General features: G+C 37.0%; 1 protein-coding gene across 5 annotated transcripts; it reads left to right on the forward strand.

Moving 5' to 3' along the window:
- TATDN3 (TatD DNase domain containing 3) lies at nt 1–26761 on the forward strand. Of its 5 annotated transcripts, none has more exons than XM_056815899.1 (10): nt 1–173; nt 2402–2434; nt 4152–4225; nt 4524–4608; nt 13668–13730; nt 17273–17382; nt 18221–18276; nt 20258–20370; nt 21583–21660; nt 25939–26761. In XM_056815899.1, exons 1-10 carry the CDS (start codon nt 108–110, stop codon nt 25954–25956), a joined length of 696 nt encoding a protein of 231 aa, XP_056671877.1. In that variant the 5' UTR covers nt 1–107; the 3' UTR covers nt 25957–26761. The 5 variants fall into 5 exon arrangements, with proteins under 5 accessions (XP_056671877.1, XP_007481423.1, XP_001374563.1 ...); XM_007481361.3 differs by having other exon boundaries at nt 21580–21660; nt 25939–26692; XM_001374526.4 differs by having other exon boundaries at nt 21580–21660; nt 25986–26692.

Consider the following 26761-nt stretch of genomic DNA (forward strand, 5'->3'; position numbering starts at 1 on the left):
GATTCCGGAAGCGGAAGGGCGGAACTATAGAAAACCGGAAGTTCCTGCAATCCTATCAGAAAGCTAGAGCTTTCTCCACTGCATTGGGCTTTGGAGCCAAAGTGACCATGGAAGCAGAAACCGCGGGGTTTGTGGACTGTCACTGTCACCTCTCCGCTGCCGACTTCAACTCGGTACGTGAGGCCGCTGCGGGGCGGGAGTGAGGAGCTCCTGGATCCGTCCTGGTCCTTCTCCACCACCAGCGTCCCCGGCTCCAGTACCCACAGGCTACCTCGGGATCTGCCTGGCCGGGGTTAAGGGAGCGCGGGCCCTGTGGGTGTTGCTGCCCCTGCAGCTTTGGGCAGAAGTGAAAGAGGGTGGTCTGTTTGAGACTTCAATCAGTCACTTAATAAACATTTATTCAGCGCCTAATAGATAATAACTTATTAGTTAGAGTTGTAATGCAAAGAAAGACCAAAATCCACCTCTCCCCCAAGATAAAAAAAAACAACCCAAACCCTTGCTCTCAATAATAATAACTGATATTTATACTTCCTTCCTCTGTAGTAGGCACTGGCCAAGCGCTTTACAATTATTAACCTATTTGATTCTCACAACAATCTTGGAAGGTAGGTCCCATCATCACTTCCGTTTTACAAATGTGGAAACTGAGGCAAAGATCCATTAAGTGACTTGCCCAGGGTCACAGAGCTGATAAGAATCTGAGGCGAGATTTGAATTTAATTATTCCCGACTTTAAGCCCTTCGGGATCCATTGTGCTACCTAGCTGTCCAAGGAGCAAGTAGTTTTTTGGGGTTTTTTTAACCTGTACCTTCGATCTTGGAATCAAAACTGTGTATTGGTTCCAAGGCAGAAGAGTGGTAAGGGCTAGGCAATGGGGGTTAAGTGACTTGCCCAGGGCCACACGGCTTGGAAGTGCCTGAGACCAAATTTGAACCCAGGACCTACCCCCCAGGAGCAAGTAGTCTAATGGAGAGGGGGAGGGGTGAACATGCAAACTACATACAAGGGAAATTGAGGATAATCAATGGAGAGAAAACATTAGCATCAGGGGGTCAGGAAAGGCTTCCTGAAGAAGGTATGATTTTAGTGGGGACTTGAAGGAAACCAGGAAACAGAGAAAAAAGAGTGTTCTAGGTATGAGGGATCCCCTGAATGTGAGGTGCTGGTAGTTCTTAAACATCTAAAAGATGCCTATGCCTGCATTAAAAAATCCCTAAAAACCCACCCAGCAATTGTACATGCATTCAGCCTTTGCTTAAGGACCACAAATGAGTCAGAGTTCAGCACCTGCTTCTTTGAAGCCTATTCCATTTTGGATAATTGATCTTGGGAATGGTGCTTATATGTAACATGGATTTGCCTTTCTGGAAATTCCATGTACTGCTTCCAGTCTCCTCTAAAACTAAGCAGAACTATTCATTTGACTAGCATTTATTAATTGCATATTATCTGAAAAATGGGAACAAAATAGCAGGTACCTCCCAGGATTGTTGTTAAGATAAAACTAAGTAATATTTGTAAAGCACTTTGCAACCTGAAAGAACTCTGTAAATGCTAACTATTGTGTTACATGTTAAGGATACAAAAATAAATCAGTTCTACCTTCCAAGAGCTTACATTCAAGTTCAGGTATTCAAGGACAATTTTGAGTGCCTGAGAGGATTTTTGTTCTAACTCATTTTAGATCCCACTATGTATTATGATCTTCCCCAGTATAAGCAATAGAAGGGTATGGCACTCACTTGTGAAATGAAATCTGGCAAATCTACTTTAAGAAAGACAAAGATAAAGCAGAACCCATTCCATATAAAAGTCTATTCATGCTGAACCTACACGCTCTACAAATTAAAGGATTTGGGGTCAGAAGGGAAATTGGAGTTCAACCTCATCTTTTTACAAATAAACTGAGCCATGGAATTAGTAAATAGCAAGGTCAGTAGTCAGCACCATGAAACTGGATAAACTCCCACTGAACAAGGTCTTGTGCTTGATACTTTTGAAACAAAGAAAGTAGGCCTCATTGTGAGTAACTAACAACCTGAAGGCAGCACAGATATAGGAATGTAAAATGAATGCCCAGGGAATCTGTATGAAGCCAGTGGATAAAGATTTCTGGAAAACCAAGCAAGGGCAAGGAAAATCATCCTCAAGTTTCCAGGGCCTAAACATACGGAAAAAAACTGTCTAGACCAACATGATCATTATTGAAGTATTTAGAAGACTTTAGTAGACAGCTAGGTAACAGTAGATAGGCTTTAAAATTTTATTTGTTGCCATTCTTTATGGGTTTTTAGCCAGTTTTCAAGTAATCACATGTTCTGATATATACTTTGTTTAAAATGTAATCATATATAAATATTTTCCTTGAATTTAAAATTCATATTTCCTATCTTTTAGGACCTTGAAGATGTTTTGGAAAGAGCCAAGAAGGTCAGTAGCTATGGCCTATACCAGTGATGGTGAACCTTTTAGAACCGTTTAGAGACTACATGTCATGCCCAGCCACCCCTCCCCCACTACTGCAGGACATGTCCCCAACCCCCCATCCTAACTCACTGCATTACCCCAGACAGGGGAGGGAGAAAGGAAGGGTTGTCGCTTAGGTGCTCTGATAAGAGGAAGGAGTAAACACTTCGATTGGGTTGGTGGACAGAGTGGCTAGGAGGTGAGGTGGAGAGGGGGAAGGGAGCAGCTCTGTGGAGTCCCTCTGCCTTTCTAGTGTGTAGATAGAATTCACTCCCCAAGGCTCCTCCAACCCAACTCGTCTTACCTAGCATCCTATTTGTGTGCTTAGGCTGCATGAATGGATGTGAACACATGTACATGGGGTGGGGTGGAGGATAAAAGTTTTGGTGTGGCACTACCCTCTCTCTCACTTCTTCCCAGTATGTGGCTGGAGAGGCTGGCTTAGGTTAGAAATATAGACTTTATACTTCATTTTTTTTATTTTTTCTACTTTTAGTAATTATTAATAAACTTTATGAAAAATAAGAACTTGGAGTTCTTGATATTAATTTAACTTTTATACTAGTAGCTAACTCTGGTGGGCAGCGTGTGCCCACAGAGAGATCTCTGTGTGCCATTTTTGGCACATGTGCCATAGGTTTACCATTGTGAGCCTATACTAATTCTGTATGCAAAAACAGCTTAAAATTGGGAAGAATAGTTTCTTCTCTGGTTGATCTAGGCCAGGAATGGCAAAGCTTTTAGAATCCTAGTGCCCAAACTGCATATTCAGGACACATATGAGCCATTTCCTTATCCTAGATGGGAGGGAAGAAGCGCTCCCATTGGGCTGCTGGGCAGAGGGGCAGGTCATGTGAGAAATGTCCTCAGACACATGTGGAGAGGGGATGGGGAGCAGCCCCCTCTAGCACGTGTGCCATATGTTCACCAACACGGACCTAGGCATTACCAGTATTTCATATTGGTTATTAAGTCTCAAATTTAGATTACACTGAGGATATTGGATAAATTTGAATTTTTTCAGGGAAAAATACAAAAATAACAAGTGGTTAATTCTTAGAAAACCTCTTGAGGTCCATATCTCAGAGAAATGAAAGTACAGAAAGTAGATCCCAATTTTCCTTTTTTCTGTCATAGCCAATTTCCAAAAAACTATGCTTATAGAGAATGAGGTTAACCAAAATGGTTAAAATTCCTAGATTTTTTTTAAAGAGACAAAAAAATTATATTTTTTCATAATTGCCAAATAAAAAAGAAATCAGATAAAATTCTGACAAATTTTAAAGTTGTCTACAAAATGTTTTTACATTTAAATTCCAAAATACAAAGACACTAAATATAGAATCAAAATTTAGGTGGAAAATAGGATTCTAAATCTAAATTACATGTAATATAGCATAATATATAAAATATATGTGTAAATCTTAAGATGAACTCATAAGAAGTTATTGTTCACTTAACACCAGTTAATGGTTCTTTAGGTCAATATCAGGGAAATCTTGAATAAGTGAGACTTAACTCTTTTATATTTTACTTTAAGGTTTATAAGACACTTTCTTTATAACTCTGAGAGCCAGGTAATAAAAATTTCATTATCCTCATTTTAATCTCAAACACAGTCACATAGCTTGTAAATATGTATTGTTTTGTGCCCTAAATGCTTTCTACTTTCTTGTTGCAGGCCAATGTGTTGGCCATTGTGGCAGTTGCTGAACATTCAGGAGAGTTTGAAAAGATCATGCAACTTTCAGAAAGGTAATGCCTTGTTAATTTCATGTGTTTGTATGTATGTTCATATACATATTTTTTATATCTGAACATTAAAAGTAGATATACTAAAATCAGTGAAGTTATGATCATTTATAGACTTAGGTATCAAATTTACAGTTTGAAGATTATCAGTGCTTAGTGAAAGGGAACACCAAAGCAGACTTTAATATGTTCCCGAACAAGTAGGGGACTCCATAAATATTTTTTTCTGGTTATTCTTAAAAATGAGATAATAATGTACTTTTCCTGATCTTCTACTTGGTAACCATTTCCTTTTTTTTAGATATAAAGGGTTTGTTCTGCCATGCCTAGGTGTTCACCCTGTTCAAGGACTTCTACCAGAAGATCAACGAAGTGTAACTTTAAAGGTACTGTCAGATGGAAAGAGTAATATTACTAAATGCACCAACAATAAACTAACATGTATTTTCCAATATTGGCAATAAAGACTTATCTTGTGTTTTTTATTGTTTTTAGTTTTTTTTCTACATTTGTGATTCTAGCTTATATTTTTTTGTGAACTTTTTTTTTTAATTTGATCATTTCCAAACATTATTCATTGGAGACAAAGATCATTTTCTTTTCCTCCCCCGCCCCCACCTCTCCCATAGCTGGCGCGCGATTTCACTGGGTATCACATGTGTTCTTGATCTGAACCCATTTCCATATTGTTGGTATTTGCATTAGAGTGTTCATTTAGAGTCTCTCCTCAGACATGTCCCCTCAATGCCTGTAGTCAAGCAGTTGCTTTTCCTCAGTGTTTTTACTCCCACAGTTTGTCCTCTGTTTGTGGATAGTGTTTTTCTCCTAGATCCCTACAGATTGTTCAGGGACGTTGCATTGCCACTACTGGAGAAGTCCATTACGTTCAATTGTACCACAGTGTATCAGTCTCTGTGTACAATGTTTTCTTGGTTCTGCTCCTCTCACTCTGCATCACTTCCTGGAGGTTGTTCCAGTCTCCATGGAATTCCTACACTTTATTATTCCTTTTAGCACAATAGTATTCCATCACCAACATATACCAAAATTTGTTCAGCCATTCCCCAATTGATGGGCATCTCCTCATTTTCCAATTTTTGGCCACCACAAAGAGCGCAGCTATGAATATTCTTGTACAAGTCTTTTTCCTTATTATCTCTTTGGGGTACAAACCCAGCAGTGCTATGGCTGGATCAAAGGGCAGACAGTCTTTTATCGTCCTTAGTTCCAAATTGCCCTCCAGAATGGTTGGATCAATTCACAACTCCACCAACAATGAATTAATGTCCCTACTTTGCCACATCCTCTCCAGCATTCACTACTTTCCTCTGCTCTCATGTTAGCCAATCTGCTAGGTGTGAGGTGATACCTCAGAGTTGTTTTGATTTGCATCTCTCTGATTATAAGAGATTTAGAACACTTTTTCATGTGCTTATTAATAGTTTTGATTTCTTTATCTGAAAACTGCCTATTCATGTCCCTTGCCCATTTATCAATTAGAGAATGGCTTGATTTTTTGTACAATTGACTTAGCTCTTTGTAAATTTGAGTAATTAAACCTTTGTCAGAGACTTTTATGAAGATTGTTTCCCAATTTGTTGCTTCCCTTCTGATTTTAGTTACATTGGTTTTGTTTGTACAAAAGCTTTTTAGTTTGATGTAGTCAAAATTATTTATTTTACATTTTGTGACTCATTCTATGTCTTGCTTGGTTTTAAAGTCTTTCCCTTCCCAAAGGTCTGACATGTATACTATTCTGTGTTTGCCTAAGTTACTTATGGTTTCCTTCTTTATGTTCAAGTCATTCACCCATTTTGAATTTATCTTGGTGTAGGGTGTGAGGTGTTGATCCAAACCTAATCTCTCCCACACTGTCTTCCAATTTTCCCAGCAGTTTTTATCGAATAGTGGATTTTTGTCCCAAAAGCTGGGATCTTTGGGTTTATCATATACTGTCTTGCTGAGGTCACTTGCCCCAAGTCTATTCCACTGATCCTCCTTTCTGTCGCTTAGCCAGTACCAAATTGTTTTGATGACTACTGCTTTGTAATATAGTTTGAGATTTGGGACTGCAAGGCCCCCTTCCTTTGTATTTTTTCCATTATTTCCTGGATATCCTTGATCCTTTGTTCTTCCAAATGAACTTTGTTATGGTTTTTTCTAAATCAGTAAAGAAATATTTTGGTAGTTCAATGGGTATGGCACTAAATAGATAAATAAGTTTGGGTAGGATGGCCATTTTTATTATATTGGCTCGTCCTACCCATGAGCAATTAATATTTTTCCAGTTGCTCAAGTCTAGTTTTAGCTGTGTGGAGAGTGTTTTGTAGTTGTGTTCATATAGTTCCTGTGTTTGTCTTGGGAGATAGATTCCTAGGTATTTTATTTTGTCTAAGGTGATTTTTGAATGGGATTTCTCTTTCTAGTTTTTGCTGCTGAGCTGTGTTGGAAATATATAGAAATGCTGATGACTTATGCAGGTTTATTTTGTATTGTAAACCTTAAAATTTCCCAGACCCTACTTTATAAGATTGGATTAAGACCATTCCCCATTTGGGCAGTGAACTCTACTTAAAGCAGGAATGTGAGAATTCTACTTTACCTACTTGGGTCTGCCCTAGGGGAAGATAAAGTTGTAAACTCTTTTCTGAACAATGAAAAGTACTTAAACCCATACTTTTCTTAAGCTAAGTACCTATAAAGGTCAAGCAACTTGTGAATTTACAAGGAACAAAGAACTGGAAAACTTACTCAGAGCTTTCCTGGTGTGAATTACTCAAAAATACACACCTTCTTAGGTGTGGACTAAGAAAGGGCGATCCTTTAGAAACATCTACAATGATTGGTAGATGTAAGGACTTAGGGGAGGTGACATAGGAGATTTTGCCCTTAAAAATAAGAGCTCAGAGAAGAGCTGGAAAGTCATTCTCAAACATTCAGATTGGAGAGACTCATTCTGAGGAGACTGATTCTGAAACATTCAGATGGAGGAGGGAGCTGGTGAAAGCAGCTGAGATGCTGCTGGCCTGGTGTCATTAGAAATCCTTTCTTAGACAGATCTTATGGTGAGTTATAAAAAACTGACTGATTCCTCTCTTAAGGCTCAGGTCTAGGCCATATTGGCTTGAGGCCCTTCATACTTATTCCTTCCTTACTCTCTCTCTCTTTCTTTGATTACTCATTGTATTGTTAATTAAAATCTCTATAAAACCCAATTGACTTGGGTATTGAATAATTGGGAATATTTCCCTGGCAACCACCTTATATTTGATTTTAAAACCCAGGACACTGTAGTGAAACATATTTCTGTGGTCAAATTTACTCACCCTCTCTTATATCTATCACAATTTATATCTTCCACTATTTTAATCACTACAGTTTAAGACCTCAACCATTTTAAATCTCACAGTATCCTCCAACTTTGCTAAAGTTGTTGATTATTTCAATTAGCTTTTTGGTTCAATCTCTAGGATTATTTAAGTAGACCATCATATCATCCGCAAAGAGTGATAACTTGGTCTCCTCCTTGCCTATTTTGATGCCTTAAATTTCTTTATCTTCTCTAATTGCTACTGCTAGTGTTTCTAGTACAATGTCAAATAGTAGAGGTGATAATGGGCATCCTTGTTTCACTCCTGATCTTATTAGAAATGCATATAGTTTATCCCCATTGCAGGTGATATTAGCTGATAGTTTTAGATATATACTGTTTATTATTTTTAGGAACGACCCTTCTATTCCTATGCTTTCTAGTGTTTTTAATAGGAATGGGTATTGTATTTTATCAAAGGCTTTTCCTGCATCTATTGAAATAATCATGTGATTTTTATTGGTTTGCTTGTTGATATGGTCAATTATGTGGATGGTTTTCCTAATGTTGAACCAGCCTTGCATCCCCTGGTATAAATCCTACTTGATCATGGTGGATGACCCTTCTGATCACTTGCTGGAGTCATTTTGCTAGTATCCTATTTAAAATTTTGCATCTATATTCATTAGGGAGATTGGTCTATAATTTTCTTTCTCTGTTTTTGACCTGCCTGGTTTTGGAATCAGTACCATGTTAGTGTCATCAAAGGAGTTTGGTAGAACTCCCTCTTTGCTTATTATGTCAAATAGTTTGTATAGTATTGGGATTAACTGTTCTTTGAATGTTTGATAGAATTCACTTGTGAATCCCTCTGGCCCTGGGGATTTTTTCTTAGGGAGTTTTTTGATGGCCTGTTGGATTTCATTTTCTGATATGGGATTATTTAAGAATTCCATTTCTTCTTCTGTTAGTCTAGGTAGTTTGTATTTTTGTATATATTCGTCCATATCGCCTAGATTGGTATATTTATTGCCATATAATTGGGCAAAGTAATTTTTAATGATTGCCTTAATTTCCTCCTCATTGGAGGTGATGTCCCCCTTTTCATCTTTGATGCTGTTAACTTGCTTTTCTTCCTTCCTTTTTTAAATTGGATTGACCAGTACTTTGTCTATTTTGTTTGTTTTTTCAAAGTACCAGCTTCTAGTCTTATTTATTAGTTTAATAGTTCTATCACTTTCAATTTTATTAATTTCTCCCTTAATTTTTAGGATCTCTAGTTTGGTTTTCTTCTGGGGGTTTTAATTTGATCGCTTTTGAGTTTTTTTATTTGCATTTCCAATTCATTGATCTAGGCCCTCCCTAGTTTGTTAATATATGTACTCGGGGATATGAATTTACCTCTGATTACTGCTTTGGCTGCATCCCAAAAGGTTTGAAAGGATGTCTCACCATTGTCATTTTCCCCGATGAAATTATTAATTGTTTCTATGATTTGTTTTCTAACTAACCGATTTTGGAGTATCATATTATTTAATTTCCAATGAATTTTTGATTTGGTTTTCCATATACCCTTACTGATCGATATTTTTATTGCCTTGTGATCTGAAAAAGCTGCATTTATTATTTCTGCTTTTCTGCATTTGAGTGCCATGTTTCTGTGACCTAACGTATGGTCAATCTTTGTTAATGTGCCATGTAGTGCTGAGAAGAAGGTGTATTCCTTTTTGTCCCTATTTATTTTTCTCCATATGTCTATTAATTCTAATTTTTCTAAGATTTCATTCACTTCTTTTACCTCTTTCTTATTTATTTTTTGATTTGATTTATCTAAATTTGATAGTGGTTGGTTCAGATCTCCCACTAATATGGTTTTACTGTCGATTTCTTCCTTCAATTCTCCTAGTTTCTCCATTAGAAATTTGGGTGCTATACTATTTGGTGCATACATGTTGATTAGTGATATTTCCTCGTTATCTAAAGTCCCTTTTAACAAAATATAATTACCTTCCCTATCTCTTTTAATCAGGTCTATTTTTGCTTTGGCTTTGTCAGATATCATGATTGCAACTCCTGCCTTCTATCTATTAGTTGAGGCCCAGAAGGTCTTACTCCATCCTTTAATTCTGACCTTGTGGGTGTCTACCCACCTCATGTGTGTTTCTTGAAGACAACATATGGTAGGATTTTGGATTTTAATCCATTCTGCTATTCATCTACGTTTTATGGGTGAGTTCATCCCATTCACGTTCAGTTATGATTGTCACTTGTGGACTTCCTGGCATTTTGATATCCTCCCCTAATTCTGACCTTTCTTCTTTAGCTATAGCCTTTTAAGCCAGTGATTTATTTTGAATAAGTCCCCCTAGACCCCTCCCTTGATATGTTTCCCTTTCTAGCCCCTCCTTTTTTGTTCCCCCCTCCCCCCCTCTCCTTCCCTCCCTTTTTGTGTTCCCTCCCCTCCCCAATGGTTTTCCCTTCTCCCTACCCCTGTCGGATAAGATAGAATTCAAGATCCCAATGGATCTGGATGCTCTTCCCTCTCAGAGTTGATTTCACTGAGAGTAAGGTATAAGTAAAAACTCTCTTCCTCTCCTTCTTATAGGAGTTTTCTTCCCCTCCCCTTCCCATGTGTATCTTTGTGTGAGAAAGATTATTCTACTTAGTTTTTTTGTTCTCTCCCTCCCCCCATTTCTTGGAGTATATCTTAGTACCATCAACGATTCCCCTCTCCCTTTTCCTTTCTATCCCCCCCTTTCTCCATATCATCTTGATGCCACGTTCCCTATGCGTGATTCTTCTTACTACTCTGATGATGCATATAATTTTTGAGAGTTATACATTATATTTTTCCCACATATTAATATATATAAATTGATATAAATGTAGTTCTTATAGAAGAGAGTTTGAATAAAAGAAAAAGATGACATTTTTCTCCTTATCCCTTTCCTTCATATTTACCTTTTCAGGTATTCCATGCTCTTTGTTTTTCGATATTGAACTTTCCACAGAATTCTGGTCTTTTCTTTGCAAAAACTTGGAAATCTTCTACTTTGTTGAATGCCCAAACTTTTCCCTAGAAGTATATAGTCAGTTTTGATGGATAGTTGATCCTTGGTTGAAGACCCAGCTCTTGCCTTTCTGAAAATCATGTTCCATGCCTTACGGTCATTCAGAGTGGAACTTGCAAGGTCTGGTGTGACCCTAATTGGCATTCCTTTATATCTAAATTGTCTTTTTCTGGCTTCTTGTAGGAATTTTTCTTTTTTTTGAAAGCTTTGAAATTTGGCAATTACATTCCTGGGAGTTGTCTTTTGGGGGTTTAGTGTAGAGGGTGTTCTGTGAGCTCTGTCAGTGGCTGTATTGCCCCCTTGTTCTAGAATCTCTGGGCAGTTTTCTTTGATGATATCTTGTATTATAATGTCGAGATTATTATTTATTTCTGGTTTTTCTGAAAGGCCAATTATTCTCAGATTGTCTCTACTTCCTCCATTTTCCAAGTCTATCACCTTGTCAGTGAGATATTTTATGTTCTCTTCTAATTTCTTGGTCTTTTGGCTTTGCTTTATTCTTGCTCTTTTGCAAGATCATTGTCTTCCAGTTGCCTGATTCTGACCTTTAAAGCCTGGTTTTCCTTTTCAGTTTGGTCAAACTGTTTTTGTAGTTGCATTTTTTCATGTTTCAAATTGTTGAATTCCTTTTGCATTATTTCCCGCTTTTCCTGCCAGAAGGCTTCCATCTTTTTGATCATTTCCGATTTAAATTCCTCAAGAGTTTGTGGAGATTTTCCATTTCCTTTGGAGGATATCAGAGCATTTGCTTGTGTCTCCTCTTCTATCTCCTCTGTATTTTGTATTTTTGCTCCATAAAATGTGTCCAAAGTCACCCCCTTCTTCTTGCTTTTCTTGGTGTTTCGAGGTTTTTGTACTTCTGTACTGTTTTCCATCTCTATCTGAGTGAGGACTGGGTCTTCGCGTATCTGTCTGATGGTCCGAGGCTTTAGCCCCAGGCAGATTGTTCTTTCTCCGCAGCTGTTCTGTCTTCCCGGGGAGGCCCAGGGTCTATCCTCCCCTGCCTGCTGGCATTTCAGGAGTTACTGCTCTCAGTTCCCTCCAGTTGCTTCTCTGCTGCCTTACTTCCACACTCTGGGCCTGGCACCACACTGTCCACAAGGTATCTCAGTGCCTTTGCAGGCCCTGAGGTTTCTGTTCTTTCTGAAGACCCTGTTCTCTAAGGGGGAAGGAGTCGTGGCCTTCCTGGGTTCTGAGGGCTCCTGATGGGATTAAGTTTAGCTGGTGTGGACAGAATGATCCCCGAACCAAAAAAACTCCTCCTCTACAGTCTGTGTTGAATGCCCGGAGACTGGCCCAGGTTACTTTCAAGGTAAGCCCTTAGGAGCAACCCCTTTGCCGTCCCTGAGGTTTCTGTCCTTTCAGAAGCTCTGAGGGCTCCTGATGGGATTGGGTTCAGCTGGTGCCCTAAATCTGGAACCTCCCTTGAGACTCAGATGGAAGGACCTAGCCAGGAGGCTACAGGCTTCCCCCTTCTCTCTATGTTTCCCTGCCGTCTGTGTTGGGCACCCTGGAGACTGGCTCAGGTTTCTTTCAAGGTGAGTCCTTCAGAATAGCCAGCCCTGAGGCCCTTTTGCTGGCCCTGAGGTTCCCGCTGCTGCCGCGGGCTCAGCACTCTGGGTTGGGGGGATGGGTCCTGGGACCTTCCTTCTGCCTACCCCTTAGATCTGAGTGATCTAGGGTTCTGGCTTTTGGGGGGCCATACCTTTTGATCCAGGTCCAGGAGGAAGGTTCCCCGGGTCTGTCCTGTTGTTCAATTTGAATTTCGGTGTCCTAGGAGCATTCAGTTTGTGATCGGTAAGGAAGGGTTTTCAGAGATCTGAACTTTTGCTGCCTCTAAGCCGCCATCTTGACCGGAAGTCCCCTAGCCTATATTTTAAAACAATTGCTGACTTTATTTTGAAGAAGCATCCATTTTTGTAGTAGCCTCCGAATGATTTCATGAACAAGGTCAGATTTGTAGCTATTAATTTTTACATTAATGATTCTCAGTTCCTGTATTGGGATATTCCATTAATATGTATTTATTAAGTAACTGTTTTGAAATAGGTGGTATCTGGCATAGGGAATTCAAAGACAAAATCAAATAGTCCCTGCCCTTGAGAAGCTTAAATTTTATCAGGGGAATCAATATTTCAAGTCCCCTCAAAGTTAGGAATCATTGCTATACAGTGCCTCTCTCAGTTATATGCTGAATAAAATTTAAAGTATAAATACTGTTATGGTTTAAGGGTTAAGGAGGGTAATTATAATATAAAAATTTTAAATAAGCCTTGATTCTCAAAGCAAAAATTCATCAAACTTAATGACATTTCCTCTGTGACTTGCAGGTGATTGTATTAATAATACCTAATAGAAGTCACTGGCTCTTATCATACAAATAATATACAGTTTAATACTTACTTTTTCCATATATGTTAGTTTTGTCTCTCTAACTAAATTTTGTAAGCTTATTAAAAATGGAAATGACATTTTTCTATTTCTTTTCTTTTTTAAAAATTTATTTTAAAAAAACCCCTCACTTTCCATCTTAGAATCAATACTGTGTATTTGTTCCAAGGCAGAATAGTGGTAAGGGATAATCAATGGGGGTTAAGTCACTTGCCCAGAGTCACACAGCTAGAAGGTGTCTGAGTTCAGATTTGAACGCAAGACCTCCTATCTCTGCCTAGCTGCCCATCTATTTCTTTTAAAATTTCTACAGTACCTAGTACAATATTCAGCATGTATTAGGTGCTTGGTAAACAGTTTGGTTGATGAATTGAGATAAGGCACAAGGAGTTAAAATATTTGCTTGGGATTACACATATCTTTAATATGTTGGAATGGAATGTGGGGTTTGGGGCTTAATATTTTGTGTAATTCCATGTAACCAAGCAACAAATTAAGGCAAGGTTTTAGGTTAAAAATTCTGATGGGCAAAAATTGCTAAATCCTTGAACCCTTAAAGGTTCTTAGACATAAAGTGTTTTAACAACAACTATAATTAAATTAAGTAATTAAAGATAAATAGGATTACTTCATTTTTAAATTTTATTTTATTTAAAACAGCATTGTCTTTTAGGATTTGGATGTAGCTTTGCCACTCCTGGAAAATTATAAAGATCGCTTGTTGGCAATTGGAGAGGTAAGTCCCCTTTGACTTATTAAGTAAGACTAACCATGACCATCCCATCCCACAGAAAATAGCTCATCTCTAGCCTGAAAACATTTCTTCCTTTCTGTCCTAGTCATCATATTTACTTGGGGTATGCCAATCAGCATCCAACATTTCAATAGTTAAATATTGGGTGTTCTTATCTGCAAAGTATTGTAAGAAGCATTAAATTAAATTAGAACTTATATTTACTCTCAAGGATATTACAGTCAGAAAGGGAAATTAAAACACACACAAATAACTAATAAAAGGTAGACTAAGATAAGAACCTAAGAGGTATGAGAATTAATTTAATTAAAAATAATAATTAACAAAAGAATTAAGAGCCCAAGAGGTATAATAATAAATAAGAAAAGTTGGTTTCCACCTGTAGTATTGAAGAAGATTTAAATAAGGAGATGACATTTGACTTAGGCCTAAAGCAAAGTGAAATAATTAAAAATTTAAAAGAAGGTTTAAATGTAGAGATAATTTTGAGATAGAATTGATGGGCTTTATTGGAGATGGAATTAATGTAGGCAGAAGCATCAAAGATGATTGTGTTGTTACAAGCATAAATGACTGGTGATTAATGGTTATACCATTAATAGAAATAGGAGAGTCAGAAGGAAAAGCAGGTGTTCACAGAAGAGTTTAAAAGTTAGAAGGGACCTAAACATCCATATAGGCCAAGCCATTCACGAAAGAAATCCCCACTGCCACAAAACTGACAAGTGGTCATTTAGCTTAAAGAAAGAGGTATAAGGAGGGGAGGGCTCCACCACCTCTTGAGGCAAGCCATTGCACTTTTGAATAGTTCTACTTGTTGGTTTTTCCTAGTATCAAATCTAAAATTTCCTTTTTGCACCTTCCACTCACTGCTTCTCATTCCGAAAAAAGTAGAACTAAGAACAGAAAAATCTTATCCTTTCCCCCACATGACAGCCCTTCAGCTCTTTGAAGACAGCTATTATATCACTCTTCTCCAGGCTAAACATGCTCAGTTCTTTCAACTAATTTTCAAATGGGATAAACTCAAGACCCTTCACTATCTTTATTGCCTTCCTCTGGATGTTCTCCATCTTATCAACACCCTTCTAAAACTATGGCACCAAGAACTAAACTGAATTCTTAAGGTTCAGTTAGGACAGAGATTAGTATGACTTTCACCTCCCTGTTCCTGGAAACCACACTCCTTTTAATTCAGCCCATAGATATTGCAGTAAGTAGCAGCACACCAGACTAGTAACACCTATTAGGAGTTATGCAGAGTATAAAGGGAATATAAAAGACTCTCATTAGAAGTAGTTTGTGCTTGCAGGTCTCTAGTATTTCCAGATATTCGTCACTGTTACCTAACTATGCATCTTCATCCCTCTTCTATTTGTGGAATTGATTTTTTGGTACCCAAGAACAAGGATTTCTATTTTTCCCTATTAGATTTCATTTTATTAGTTTCAGCTGAGTGCTGGAACCTGTGAAGAGCCTTTTGAATTCTGACTCGGCTTTACATCACCTGCAGATGTGGTGAATCTATGACTTTAGGCAAATCATTGATAGAAATGTTAAATAGCCCAGGAGGGATGCTACACTAGTGACTTTCTGTCATTTTAACATTGATTCATTAACAACTACTCTTACAGTCCATCCATTCAATCAGTTCTGAATCCATCTGATTGTATTACTATCTAATCATTATCTCATCTCCTCTTTTATAATAATATGAGATATTCTCTCCATCTTCTCTTCTATGATAATATGAGATATTCTAACAGAAACTTTGCTAAAATTCAGGTAAACTATATCTGTAGCATTCTTATGATCTACTAGTGTAGTAATATTGACAAAAAAGTGAAATGTGGTTAGCCTGCCATTACTTATTCTTGATGCAGTTGCCTCCTTTTTAAAATATTCACCAACCATCTCCTTAAATCTCCTTTCAACAGTTTTCCTTATTTGACTAACAGTCAAATAAGTTTTCAGGCTCTGATTTCTTCCCCTTTTAAGAAAAAAAAAGGAAAAAGAGGATATTTGCCTTTCACCAGTCTTGTTGTACTCTTTTCAGTTATTGCTGATGTGGGCTCTGAAATCTCATCTGCCAGCTCCTTCAGAACCCCAGGTTGTTGTAGAATCAGATTCAGAATAGAATTATCCCTTGTTTCCTCTACCCTTTAAAGAATGAAATTATCACTCAGGTACATAAAGAAGTTATTAGCAGCTTTGTTTTTGGCAGAAAGAGCCCCCAAACTAATGTCTAGCTAATTGAAGTCCTTCATCACTACTATATCATATCTTTGTTTCAGGCTTGTACTCTGTTCCCCATCTCTTCATCATTTCTTCCTATAAGGTTAATGAACTCAGTTTGAGTACCTGGTAGTATATTGAAGTGGAGATGTCCCATGAGCAGAGCATAAGAGAGAGAGATTAGAACAGAATTAGAGATTTTACATGTAGAAGCCATAATTGAGAGTCTTTTATATGAAGTGGTAGTTGAAGCTGAGATCTTGAAGTAGACACCATTCAAGGGAAAGAGTAGAGGACTGAAGAAAGAGCTTTATTAGTACCTACAGTAGGAGGTAGGAGAAAGAACAGAAAGGAACTCAAACTCCTCAGTAAACTTGAGAGAGAATAGAAAGCAGACTTCATGGTCTCCCCCACAGGTGAAAAAATAATTCAGTGGTACTTGTCTTCCTCTTCTGTATACTTACCATTTTTCTTTCCTATAAAAAAGTCATCCATTTAATTTAGAACAATTTTTAGACTTCTACATCAGTACAGTTATCCTCAAGACTTTCCCCATCATGGTTTTACTATATCACAGGTCACCATAAAAATTTAAATGGGAATTTTTGGGGAGTTTTGCAGAAGCCACAGAGGACACACAAAGGCCAGTAGAGAACACAGAAAAAGTTAGAAACTCAGAAATTTTCATTAAATGTATGCATAGCATTATATAATACAATACGTTTTATCATTTACTATCAAATATGTAGTTTCTTTTTTAAAGTTAAAATAAACAAAAAGTTAGTCTGTGAAAAAAAAAGGCATGAAATCCAGCAAATGACAAAGGCTAGAAATGTTTACATTGATCCACATATAATCTATGACCAACTATTTAACACAGATTTTACAATAAGGTTACTGTAAACCCTCTATTAAAGGAGAAAAAAATCACACCACTTCTACTTCTTCGCTGGTATGAAGGAAAGGTGAAAAAATTTTATGCAGATTTTTCAGATTGCAGGTTCACTGCACCCCTAACCCTTGTGATATGGAAGGGATGCCTGTAATTTTGAAACTGAATTTAAAAATCTGAAAGTTTTAGATGAAGATCTCCAGACTAACATATTTTCAAGTTAGTAAAACATATATGTCACATAGATAGCATTGAAGATAACAGATTCTAACTCTTAAATTCAAATTTAAGCAAACTCTGGATTAATAGCAGGACATTTACACACTAGAGATGATTTTTCTTTTGTTATTTATTTAGAATTAAGCCACCAAAAATAACTCTTTTTTTCTATATGCAGGTTGGATTAGATTTCTCCCCGAGATTTACCAGGACTGACGAGCACAAGGAGGAGCAGAGACAAGTCCTTATCAAACAGATCCAATTAGCTAAAAAACTAAATTTGCCATTGTAGGTTAAGTGATTTTTTTTTAACATCAACATTCAACATGTATAAGTGTATATTACTGTATTCAAGTTTCTAAGCTAGGGTTCAGAGGTAATGTAGCTAAATGAAACATGTTCTTTGGGTCCTTGTCTTTAAGAATCTTAGTCTGGCAGGAGTGCCAAGATGTACACACCAATAACTATACAATTGGAATATGACAAATGTATGAGAATAGCACAAACAAAATGTTCATGATGAAATGAAAGAGCTAGCACTGCCTGCTATAATGGGAAATCAGAAAAGCTTTGTGGAGGAAATGATGTTTTAATCAGACTTCCAAGTATTTTAGAGAAGGAAAAGTATACATTTTCAAGTTCAGGAAAGAGCATGACTGAAGAAGGCAAACAGGGAAGCCTAGGAAATGTGCAGAAGAGAACAGGTTTGACTGGAGTGAAGAGGATGATAGGGAGAATGAGTTCATAGATTTGGAGCTAGAAGGAACCTTAAAGGTCCAGTTTACTCATTTTACAGAAGAAATTGAGGCCCAAAGATCTTAAGTGACTTGTCTGAGATCACACAAAGATTTACTGACAGAACCAAGATCTGAATCCAGGTTGTCTGACTAACCACTGAGGCTCTTTTTACTGTACCAGAGTAGTGTAAAATAATCCTGGAGAAGTTGAGCAGAAATAGAGAATGAGGACTTTGAATAGAGGCTAAGGAGCAAATAATCAAAATGATTCTTATTATAAAGAGTTTTTACTTTCCCTTTCTCAATTATGCCTGTGTAATTAGAATAAATATAATAGTCTGTTTTCTGTAGTCTTCTAACCATAAAAGAAATGTGATTTTATATTTTAGGAATGTTCACTCACGGTCTGCAGGCAGACCAACCATTCATCTCTTACGTGAGCAAGGTAAATGGGTTCTGGGACAGCACGTGTTTCTTGAAGCAAAGGATACCTTCTAAATATTTGTAGTACAAGGCATCACAAATTATGTGGGGCTATTTGATTGATGATCACAAAGTACTGTTTGGCCCACTTTCCCCAGAATAAGAATCTGTCTTTAAGTATAGTAAATACAATAGCCAGCATAGCTCAGTAGTGTGTTTTAAAGACCTCTAGAACTTTGGAAGCAAGAATTATATGTCTGAGTAGCCAAACATTAATGAGGAGGATGTTGATTTGGTTCTATTATATCAATATAATATAGTTAGCTGAACTATTAATTTTGTAGGTCATTTACTTCTGCAGTTCTCCATCTCCCAACTAACAGCTTAGAGCACTTGCCTTAGAAGAAACAATATTGTCCATTTGGCTATGTGAAGGTGGCTTTATTACCAAAGTAGTTTGGTAATAAAGAAGATTAAAATTACTGAGTATAAAACATTGTTGGTTCAAATCACCACCAGCCACTCTGACTCAGTCACCCAGTCTGGGAATGACTGATTTTCTGGATTGTAGTCACTTAGCCATAGCTTCACTTCATCAAGAGCAGGACAAGGACAAAATGCAGGGGACCCATGAAGCAAAGTATTTTTGTATTGTTTTTGCATCTAAGAATACCCACCAAATGGTTGTATATTATCAATAAATTATAGTTAGATTTTTTCTTTCTCTTTTTAATGACCTCTTCTTTTTATTTGTTTTTTTTAACTTTTAAATAATTTTTTTCAATTACATGTAAAAACAATTTTTAACCTTCATTTTAAAATTTTTTAGCCATATTCTCTCCTTCTCTCCCACCTTCCACACCCCCAAACAGTAAGCAATCTGATGGATAGATTTTACATGTTCAAAAATGTAAAACATTTTTCCATGTTAATTGTTGTGTGGAAGAGAACTCAAACCAAAAAAAAAATGAAGAAAGTGAAATATAGTATGTTTTGGTCTGCATTTAGACTCCCATCAGTTTTCTCTGAAAGTCAATAGCATTTTTCATCATAAGTCCTTAGGGATCTTTTTGGATCACTGTTTTGCTAACAAATAGTTAGCTAAGTCATTTGCAATTGTTCATTTTATAATATTACTGTTACTGTGTATAGTATTCTAGTTCTGCTCACTTTACTCTGTATCACTTTTTGTGAATCTTTCTAGGTTTTTCTGAAACCAGCCTCATCATTTCTTATAGCCCAATAGTATTTCATTACAATCATATACCAAAACTTGTTCAGCATTCTTTCATTTGATGGACATCCTTTCAGTTTCCACTTTGCCACCACAAAAAGATCTGCCATAGATATCTTTGTACACGCATGTCCTTTTCCCTTTTTAGGGAGAATGTGATATTGAATGCCTTGATGAATTGCTGAGTGAGCTCATTTCCTACTACTGGTCCCCTCATTTCTTTTGGGGTACACAGCTATAGGAAATACTATTTAGTATCTGGTACAGGTTGCTATAGTATATTGCTATAGAAAGAACACTAGTTTGAGGTCAGAAGGCCAAAATTCTAACCTTAGCCTCACCACTTAATAGCTGCATTTCTGGGATACTAGATCAAAGGATATGCACAATTTAAAAACCCTTTGGGCCAAGAGATCATCTAGTTCATATTTCTCAGTTTTTTGGTTGTTTTTTTTTAAGGTCTAAAGATTTAAAGATAGATCTTTAAAAAAATTAAAACTAATGAAAAGTATAAAGTAGATGATCTCTTTACTACCATTGTTTTCCAAGGCCAGAGATACAGAAGAATTAAATATATTACCTATTCTAGTAATTGATGGAATATCATACATTCTTTAATTCAAGTATTTAGCAATTAAGTGGCATCCTATAATCATTATGGTCATCATTTACTTAAAACCCCTGATCTCTCTTTTTCACTTATATTAATGGAGAAACTTCTTTTAAAGCAATCAGAATGGAATATGTATCTATCTTTGCTTTTTGAGAGGTGCTGAAAAGGTGCTACTCCACGCATTTGATGGCCGCCCATCTGTAGCCATGGAAGGAGTAAATGCAGGATACTTTTTTTCAATACCTCCTTCTTCTGCAAGGAGTGAACAGGTAAATTCTTTCTCTAAACCCCAGCATAATGTTTATACTCTACCAAACAAACTGGTATTGTTAGGTGCTCTGCAAAAGTTAAGCTTAAATAATGTGATATTTCCCTACTAATGTCTGTGGAGAGTAGTAAAAAAGAAAAAAATTAAATAGAGACATTAAGAAAAGAGGAGATTTTCTTATTATTTGTAGGGGAGAATTCATATTTTACATTTATGTCTAGCTGTCCCAGTCATATTTTAAGAAAGAAAATCCCATGTCTTTTTTTTTTTAGCAAAGCAAAGACAGTAATAATCAAATAGCTTTTTTTTCCCTTCTTGATCAAAAATCCAAGATGGAAATTCCATTTCTTAAAAAAGTAATTAATTTAGCATAATCAATCAGTGTATCATGTAATAATATTGCTTTTATAAAATAAACTAAATATGAACTCTTAAGACACAAGAGCAGTAAGGGGGTTAAGTGACTTGCCCAGGGTCACCCAGCTAGGAAGTGTCTGAGGCCAAATTTGCATTCAAGTCATACCAATTCTATCCATTTTGCTACCTACCTGCCCCTAATAATATTGTTTTTCATGCAGTGGCAACATAATTGGATACTGAGTAGAAAAAAAATCATTCCTAAGGACCTTGTAAATCCTAATTCTGATGTTGCTAGTGGAATTGTAGTTGAGAAAGGAGCACTGAGCATTGGCAATAGAATAAAAAAAACAAAATTTCAGTGGAAATGTGATATTTGATGCCTTCATGACTTGCTGGTGAAACCATTTTCTACTTCTAGTCCCCTTATTTCTTTGGAGTACTCAGGAGCTCTTGGAAATACTGTTTAGTGTCTAGTACAGGGAGCCATGGTATATCAGAGAGAGCACTGGATTTGGGTTGAGAAAACCTAGGTTTTAATCATAGCCTCTCCACTTAAGAGCTTATATGTCCTAGACAAGATACTAAATCCTTCTGAGCTTGTTTCTTCATTTGTAAAATGTCATACCTGCCTTGCTTCTTTCCAAAGTTGTCATGAGGATGAAAGGAGGTTAACTTACAGAAAGAGCTTTGAATACAGTAAAGTGCTATGTAAATAATAGTAATTATTATAAATGCATAATCAGTATGAAATTAGGATTCCAATATTTTCAATATACACATGGAATCCACATAAGTTATATTTAACTTACTCTCATATTTTAATATTAATAGCTTTTATTTTTCCTTTAAGAAGCAGAAACTTATAAAGCAGCTTCCATTATCTTCTATATGCTTAGAAACAGATTCACCTGCCCTAGGACCAACAAAACAGGTAAATGATACTTCCATTTTAAAGTTCTCAGAGATATTTGCAATTCTTATGTATTTTTAAATTATGATGTAAATACAGTATTATGGGGATTGGATCAACACTTAGCATTTAGGTTCTCTATTAAAGAAATGAGGCCTTGCTAGGCCTTTTTGTTTTTGGATGTATTTGTGATATTTGATATCTTGAAAGATCTGATTGAACATGGGGTTTTTACTAAACTATGCATTAAAGAAGTATGAATTAGAGTTCTAATGGAATTCTGCTTTCTGCAAGTATCTCCCATTTTATTGTAGAAGGATCTAAAGGAGTCTTCTTTGTCCGCATCCTGCATGTTCAGTATCTAGAAGGAAGAACAGAAGCATTGTGAAATAATAGAGAGAGAGCTAGGCTCAGAGATAGGAAGACCTGGGTTCTGCCTCTACCTCTGACACATACAGCTTCTATGACCCTGGACAAGTCACTTACTATGTGTGCCAGGCAACTCTCTAACAATCTAAGTTGAAGAGTAATTGGTGATCTGCATTGGTAGAAAGCATTTCTTTGCTGGATGTTTCCTGCACTGATGGAATCACAGATCTGGGCCAAAAGAATCAGTGGGACAGAGAAGAGACCATGACTACTTTGACTGCTTTAAAAAAAAAAAACTTACTTTCTGACTTAAAATAAATACTGTATATTGGTTCCAAGGCAGAAGAGCTCTAAGAGTTAGGCCAGCGTTGGCCAAGGTTTTCAAGTTCATGTACCCAAATTGCAACTTCAAGCTGCTTGTGAGCCCCCCACATTATCCCAGAGAGTGGAGGGAGGAAGCGCTCAGTTTGGGCAGCTGGACAGAGGGACAGAGCATGTAAAAAAATGTCCTTCGGAAAACAGGAACAGAGCAACTCCCCCGTGCCAGCTCTGCACACGTACTATGCCTTTGCCAGTGCTGTGCTAGGCAATGGGGAGGGAGGGGGGTGTTAAGTGACTCACCCAGGATCACATAGCTATTAAGTTTCTGAAGCCAGATTTGAACCAAGGACCTCCTGTCTCCAGGCCTGGGGCTCTGTTCACTATGCTAACCTAGCTGCCCCTCTTTGACTGCTTCTTATAGACTCAAACAGTCCATCATTTAGGTTTCTTTTCATGATGATGCTATAAATACTTGAGAGAATGTGACTTAGTATTCCTCTTTATATCCCTCAGTTCTGTGACCTTAAGCACTTTTAAGTTCCAGGGTATGCTAGGTGAGGCAATATCCTGGGGAATATTGGCTGTTTATGCTCCCATCTATTTAAGGACTCTGCCATCTATAAGCATCTGCACTGTCCAGCTTTTATGCCAGTGGCAAACACTCTAAACAAGCATACAGCTCCCCTTTTCATATTGAGCTTGATAGTAATCATCAGAAGGCCATAGAACAAAGTTATCCCTGTGAAATCTTTTGAGGACTGTTGTACAATTTTGACATATGTATTGTGACAAGGAAATCACTTTAAAAGACTGATATATATTAATTTAAGATCGCCAAGGAATTCAGCTATGTAATTCCTTAATGAAAACTCAAGTCAGCAGTCAACCTTTTATGGAGTTTAATTACAAACAGGAGGAAGAAAGGTATGAGAGAGAGAGAGAGAGAGAGAGAGAGAGAAGGGAATAGGGCTTAAATACCCCCTCTGTTTAGGCTGGGCCAAAAGGCCCAAGCCCTTAGATAGCTGAGGCAAAGAAAAGAGATCAGTCCCTATCACTCACGTGACCAAAATGGAGAAACAGTCTCAGGGGCCTCCACCTCCAGCTTCCTTCAGAGCAAGCTTCTCAGAGCACAACCTCTCAGAGCAAAAACTCTCCAACCTCCTCAGTCCTCAGACCCCGCTATCTTTAAGGAAACCATCCAAGTTCCCTCCCCTCAGTTCTCACATCTACCAATCACTGTCCATGTCTTCCCTGTGCCAATGGTGGCTCTACCTTAACCCAGGACCGCCCAGAGGTCTGTGGCTTTACACATGTCTGTTGAAGGTCATATTCTCAAATAATTAAATCTTGATCCTTTGCTGCAGCCCTTCCTAAATCCTGTTACTCTGAGTAGGGTGGAGATTGGAAGTTCCAAGACCTGGTTCTGTGATTCCAAGTATCTATTATATCAATTCTAAAATCAATCATGACTCAAAGAACTTCCTGTTCTATGCTTAAGCATAGGTCAAAGCCCTTTCCATTGTTTAGCAAAAGGTTTCTGTCCTAAAGTAATCTTAAGTAGGGAAGAGAAAGACCCTCCCATGCCAAGGGGGTTCACATTCCAATAGACTATCAGTAGGAAATTTTTCAAGTATGAAATTTCCCAATGGTGAAATTTCCAACATTTATAAGTCTAAGAAATTTTAAGGTTTACAGTATGAGAAACTTCTTGTCAGATAATAACCTTTAAGGTGGCACTTTATTGAATCAAATTCTTTTTTAGTCAATAAACCAGCACTATAGGTTCTGTAACCTCTACATCTTTTAACTAGTTACATGACTACAAAGATGTAGCATTCTTTGAAAAACACTTGTAAAAATCTCTTTTCCCATGCTTCCATCAGGATGCTTTAGATGCCTACCTAGTTTATTCACATAGAAATTTTGTAAAAATTGAAAAGTAAGCTTAGGGAGTTGGTAATTATTGTCTCTATCACTTTTTTGGCAATAAAGAAATGTTATAGAAATATTTATATTTTCTTTTTTCATCTATTATTGTTCTAAATTTCATCCTTAAATACCCCTAAAATGATATGATTTATTTAATTTTATTGACAACTTTTGTAAAATATTTCATAAATTTGTTTTTCACTCCATTGCTGCTTCTTATTTTAAGGCAGTACTACTCATATTTTCTGACCATCCTTCATTAAATTTTATAAACAAATTTATTTTCTAATTTGGCTTCTGTATTTATCTGCTTGACTACGTCAGCTTCTAGACTTTCTTAGTCTCCTTGTTGAGATAGATTTTTTTTAAACCCTTATCTTCTGTCTTAGAATCAATATTGTGTTTTGGTTCCAAGGCAGAAGAGTGGTCAGGGCTAGCCAGTGGAGTTAAGTGACTTGCTCAAGGACATACAGCTAGGAAGTATCTGAGACCAAATTTGAACCCAGAACCTCCTGTCTCTTGGCTCGTTCCTCTGAGATGGATTTTTTAAAATTGGTTAAATTTAGGAAATGATGCTAATCTGTATTGATGTCCTTTTATCTATTTTTCATTTTTAACATCAATAATTTAAATTGTTTAAAAAATTGAACCAAAATTTCCTTGTTTGTATCTTCTCATTTTTATTTTTCCTTATCATTTGGTATTATTCATAACTGATACCCAAATTAAAAATAGTTATTTCCTATCTATTAAAATCAATTTCATTTTTAAGTGGGTTTTGGGAGGGGGGTGAAATACTCATTATTTCTAATGACTTCCAATTCTCTCTTTGAAGACGGAGATAATGGTGTATATTTAAAGTTTCAGCATAGTCTTTGACCTTTCTCATTTCTTAGCCTTGAGTCAAATTTTCCAACAAGGTTTTGTGGTTTTGTTGTTGTTGTTTTGCTGTCCTTCCCTTTGCCCAACTTTTTATTGAAACTGCTGAGTCTACTTTGATTTAATTGAAAGGGTCTTTGGTTTTCATAGAATTTCCCTTCATTCTCTGCTATGGCTGTTGGTACACAAACTGCAATTATCTCACTTGCTTTGTAATCATACCAAGCACTGTCTTATGAGATGATCAGGTGCCCCATGGGTTGATTATTGCCTTTGGGCATCTGTTAAAAACAACTCTGTTAACTCTCAATAGCCACATTGTAATTTGCCCTTTAATGCCTCTCTCACTGCAGAAGTGAAAGGGACCATGCAGGACCTGAAGTCATTTTGCACTTTTGTTTCCTAATATCCATGGCGTCTGAATTCATTACCAAGTGGCCAGGCTACTGGTGTTGGGTTTCTCTGTGCCAGCTAGGCTGACCTTTGGAAAGCAGACATGGTTTCTTGCTGGGACTATACTTAAAGCCTAGCCAGATGTAGAACTTGCCCGCTCCTTCATTCTGCTGGCATCAAAGTAGCACTTTATAGAGACTCAACGTTTGTTTAATGTATTTCACGATGTATTATCAGCTTCCTTGTAATTCTGTTTTTAAATGGTTTGATGGGTCAAGTACTTCATGAATGCTTTAGCCATGATATCAACATCTTTAAAAATAAAGGATGGGGACACAATTTTTGTTTTCATTGAAAAGTGGCACATCTGTTCTCTGCAGAGTTTCTCTTGCTTGTCTTGTTTTCCAGGACTGTTGGTTGTCATAATTCATCAGGACAATTTTGCTGTGTTGCAGGAGCGGAACGAACCTAGGAACATTTCCATTTCTGCAGAATTCATTGCCCAGGTGAAAGGGGTCTCAGTGGAGGAAGTTAAAGAAGTGACAACTCAGAATGCTTTGAAACTGTTTCCGAAACTCCGATATCTGCTTCAAAAATAAACAATTTTCCAGTGTAACACCAGGTGGCAGCATTGAAGGAGGATGTGCTTTCTGACCAAAGAAAGAACACTTTCTGGATAGGAGCCACCAGCATAGAGCTATGGATTACTTTAAATTGTTATCAGATCAAGTTTATGGAAAGGAAATTCATCTGGCAGTTCTGGAACCAGGGTTTAGATCTGCCACTGACTGGGTGTTGTTTAAAAGTCAATCAGATGCCAAGGGAGGAGGATGGGAACAAATGCTGCTGTTGTTGTTCCTGCTGCTGCCTCCACGAGTGCCTCATGGAAGAGAATATCATTTATTCAGGGCAAGGGAATATAGACATAGATAAGAGGCAGGCACTAATATACTTTGTGTAGTGCTTGAGCCCAAAGGTCTACCTAATAAATGCCACATGTTTTAGTCTGGATGGTTACATTTATATTTATTTTATGTAGCTTAAGGAAAGTTTGACTTTAAGTATCAGTGCTTTTTGCTTGCTGTAGCACTATTGCATTTTCATGTTTATAATGTAAAATACACATATGTGATGAAAATATACAAATTTATTGTTTTAAAAATGATGTTATCACCAAATCATTATTGTTAAATTGCCATAAATTAAAGCTAAGGAGAATATGAGTCAGAAA

This window comes from Monodelphis domestica, chromosome 2 (genome assembly GCF_027887165.1).
Source record: "Monodelphis domestica isolate mMonDom1 chromosome 2, mMonDom1.pri, whole genome shotgun sequence".
Lineage (NCBI taxonomy): Eukaryota > Metazoa > Chordata > Mammalia > Didelphimorphia > Didelphidae > Monodelphis > Monodelphis domestica.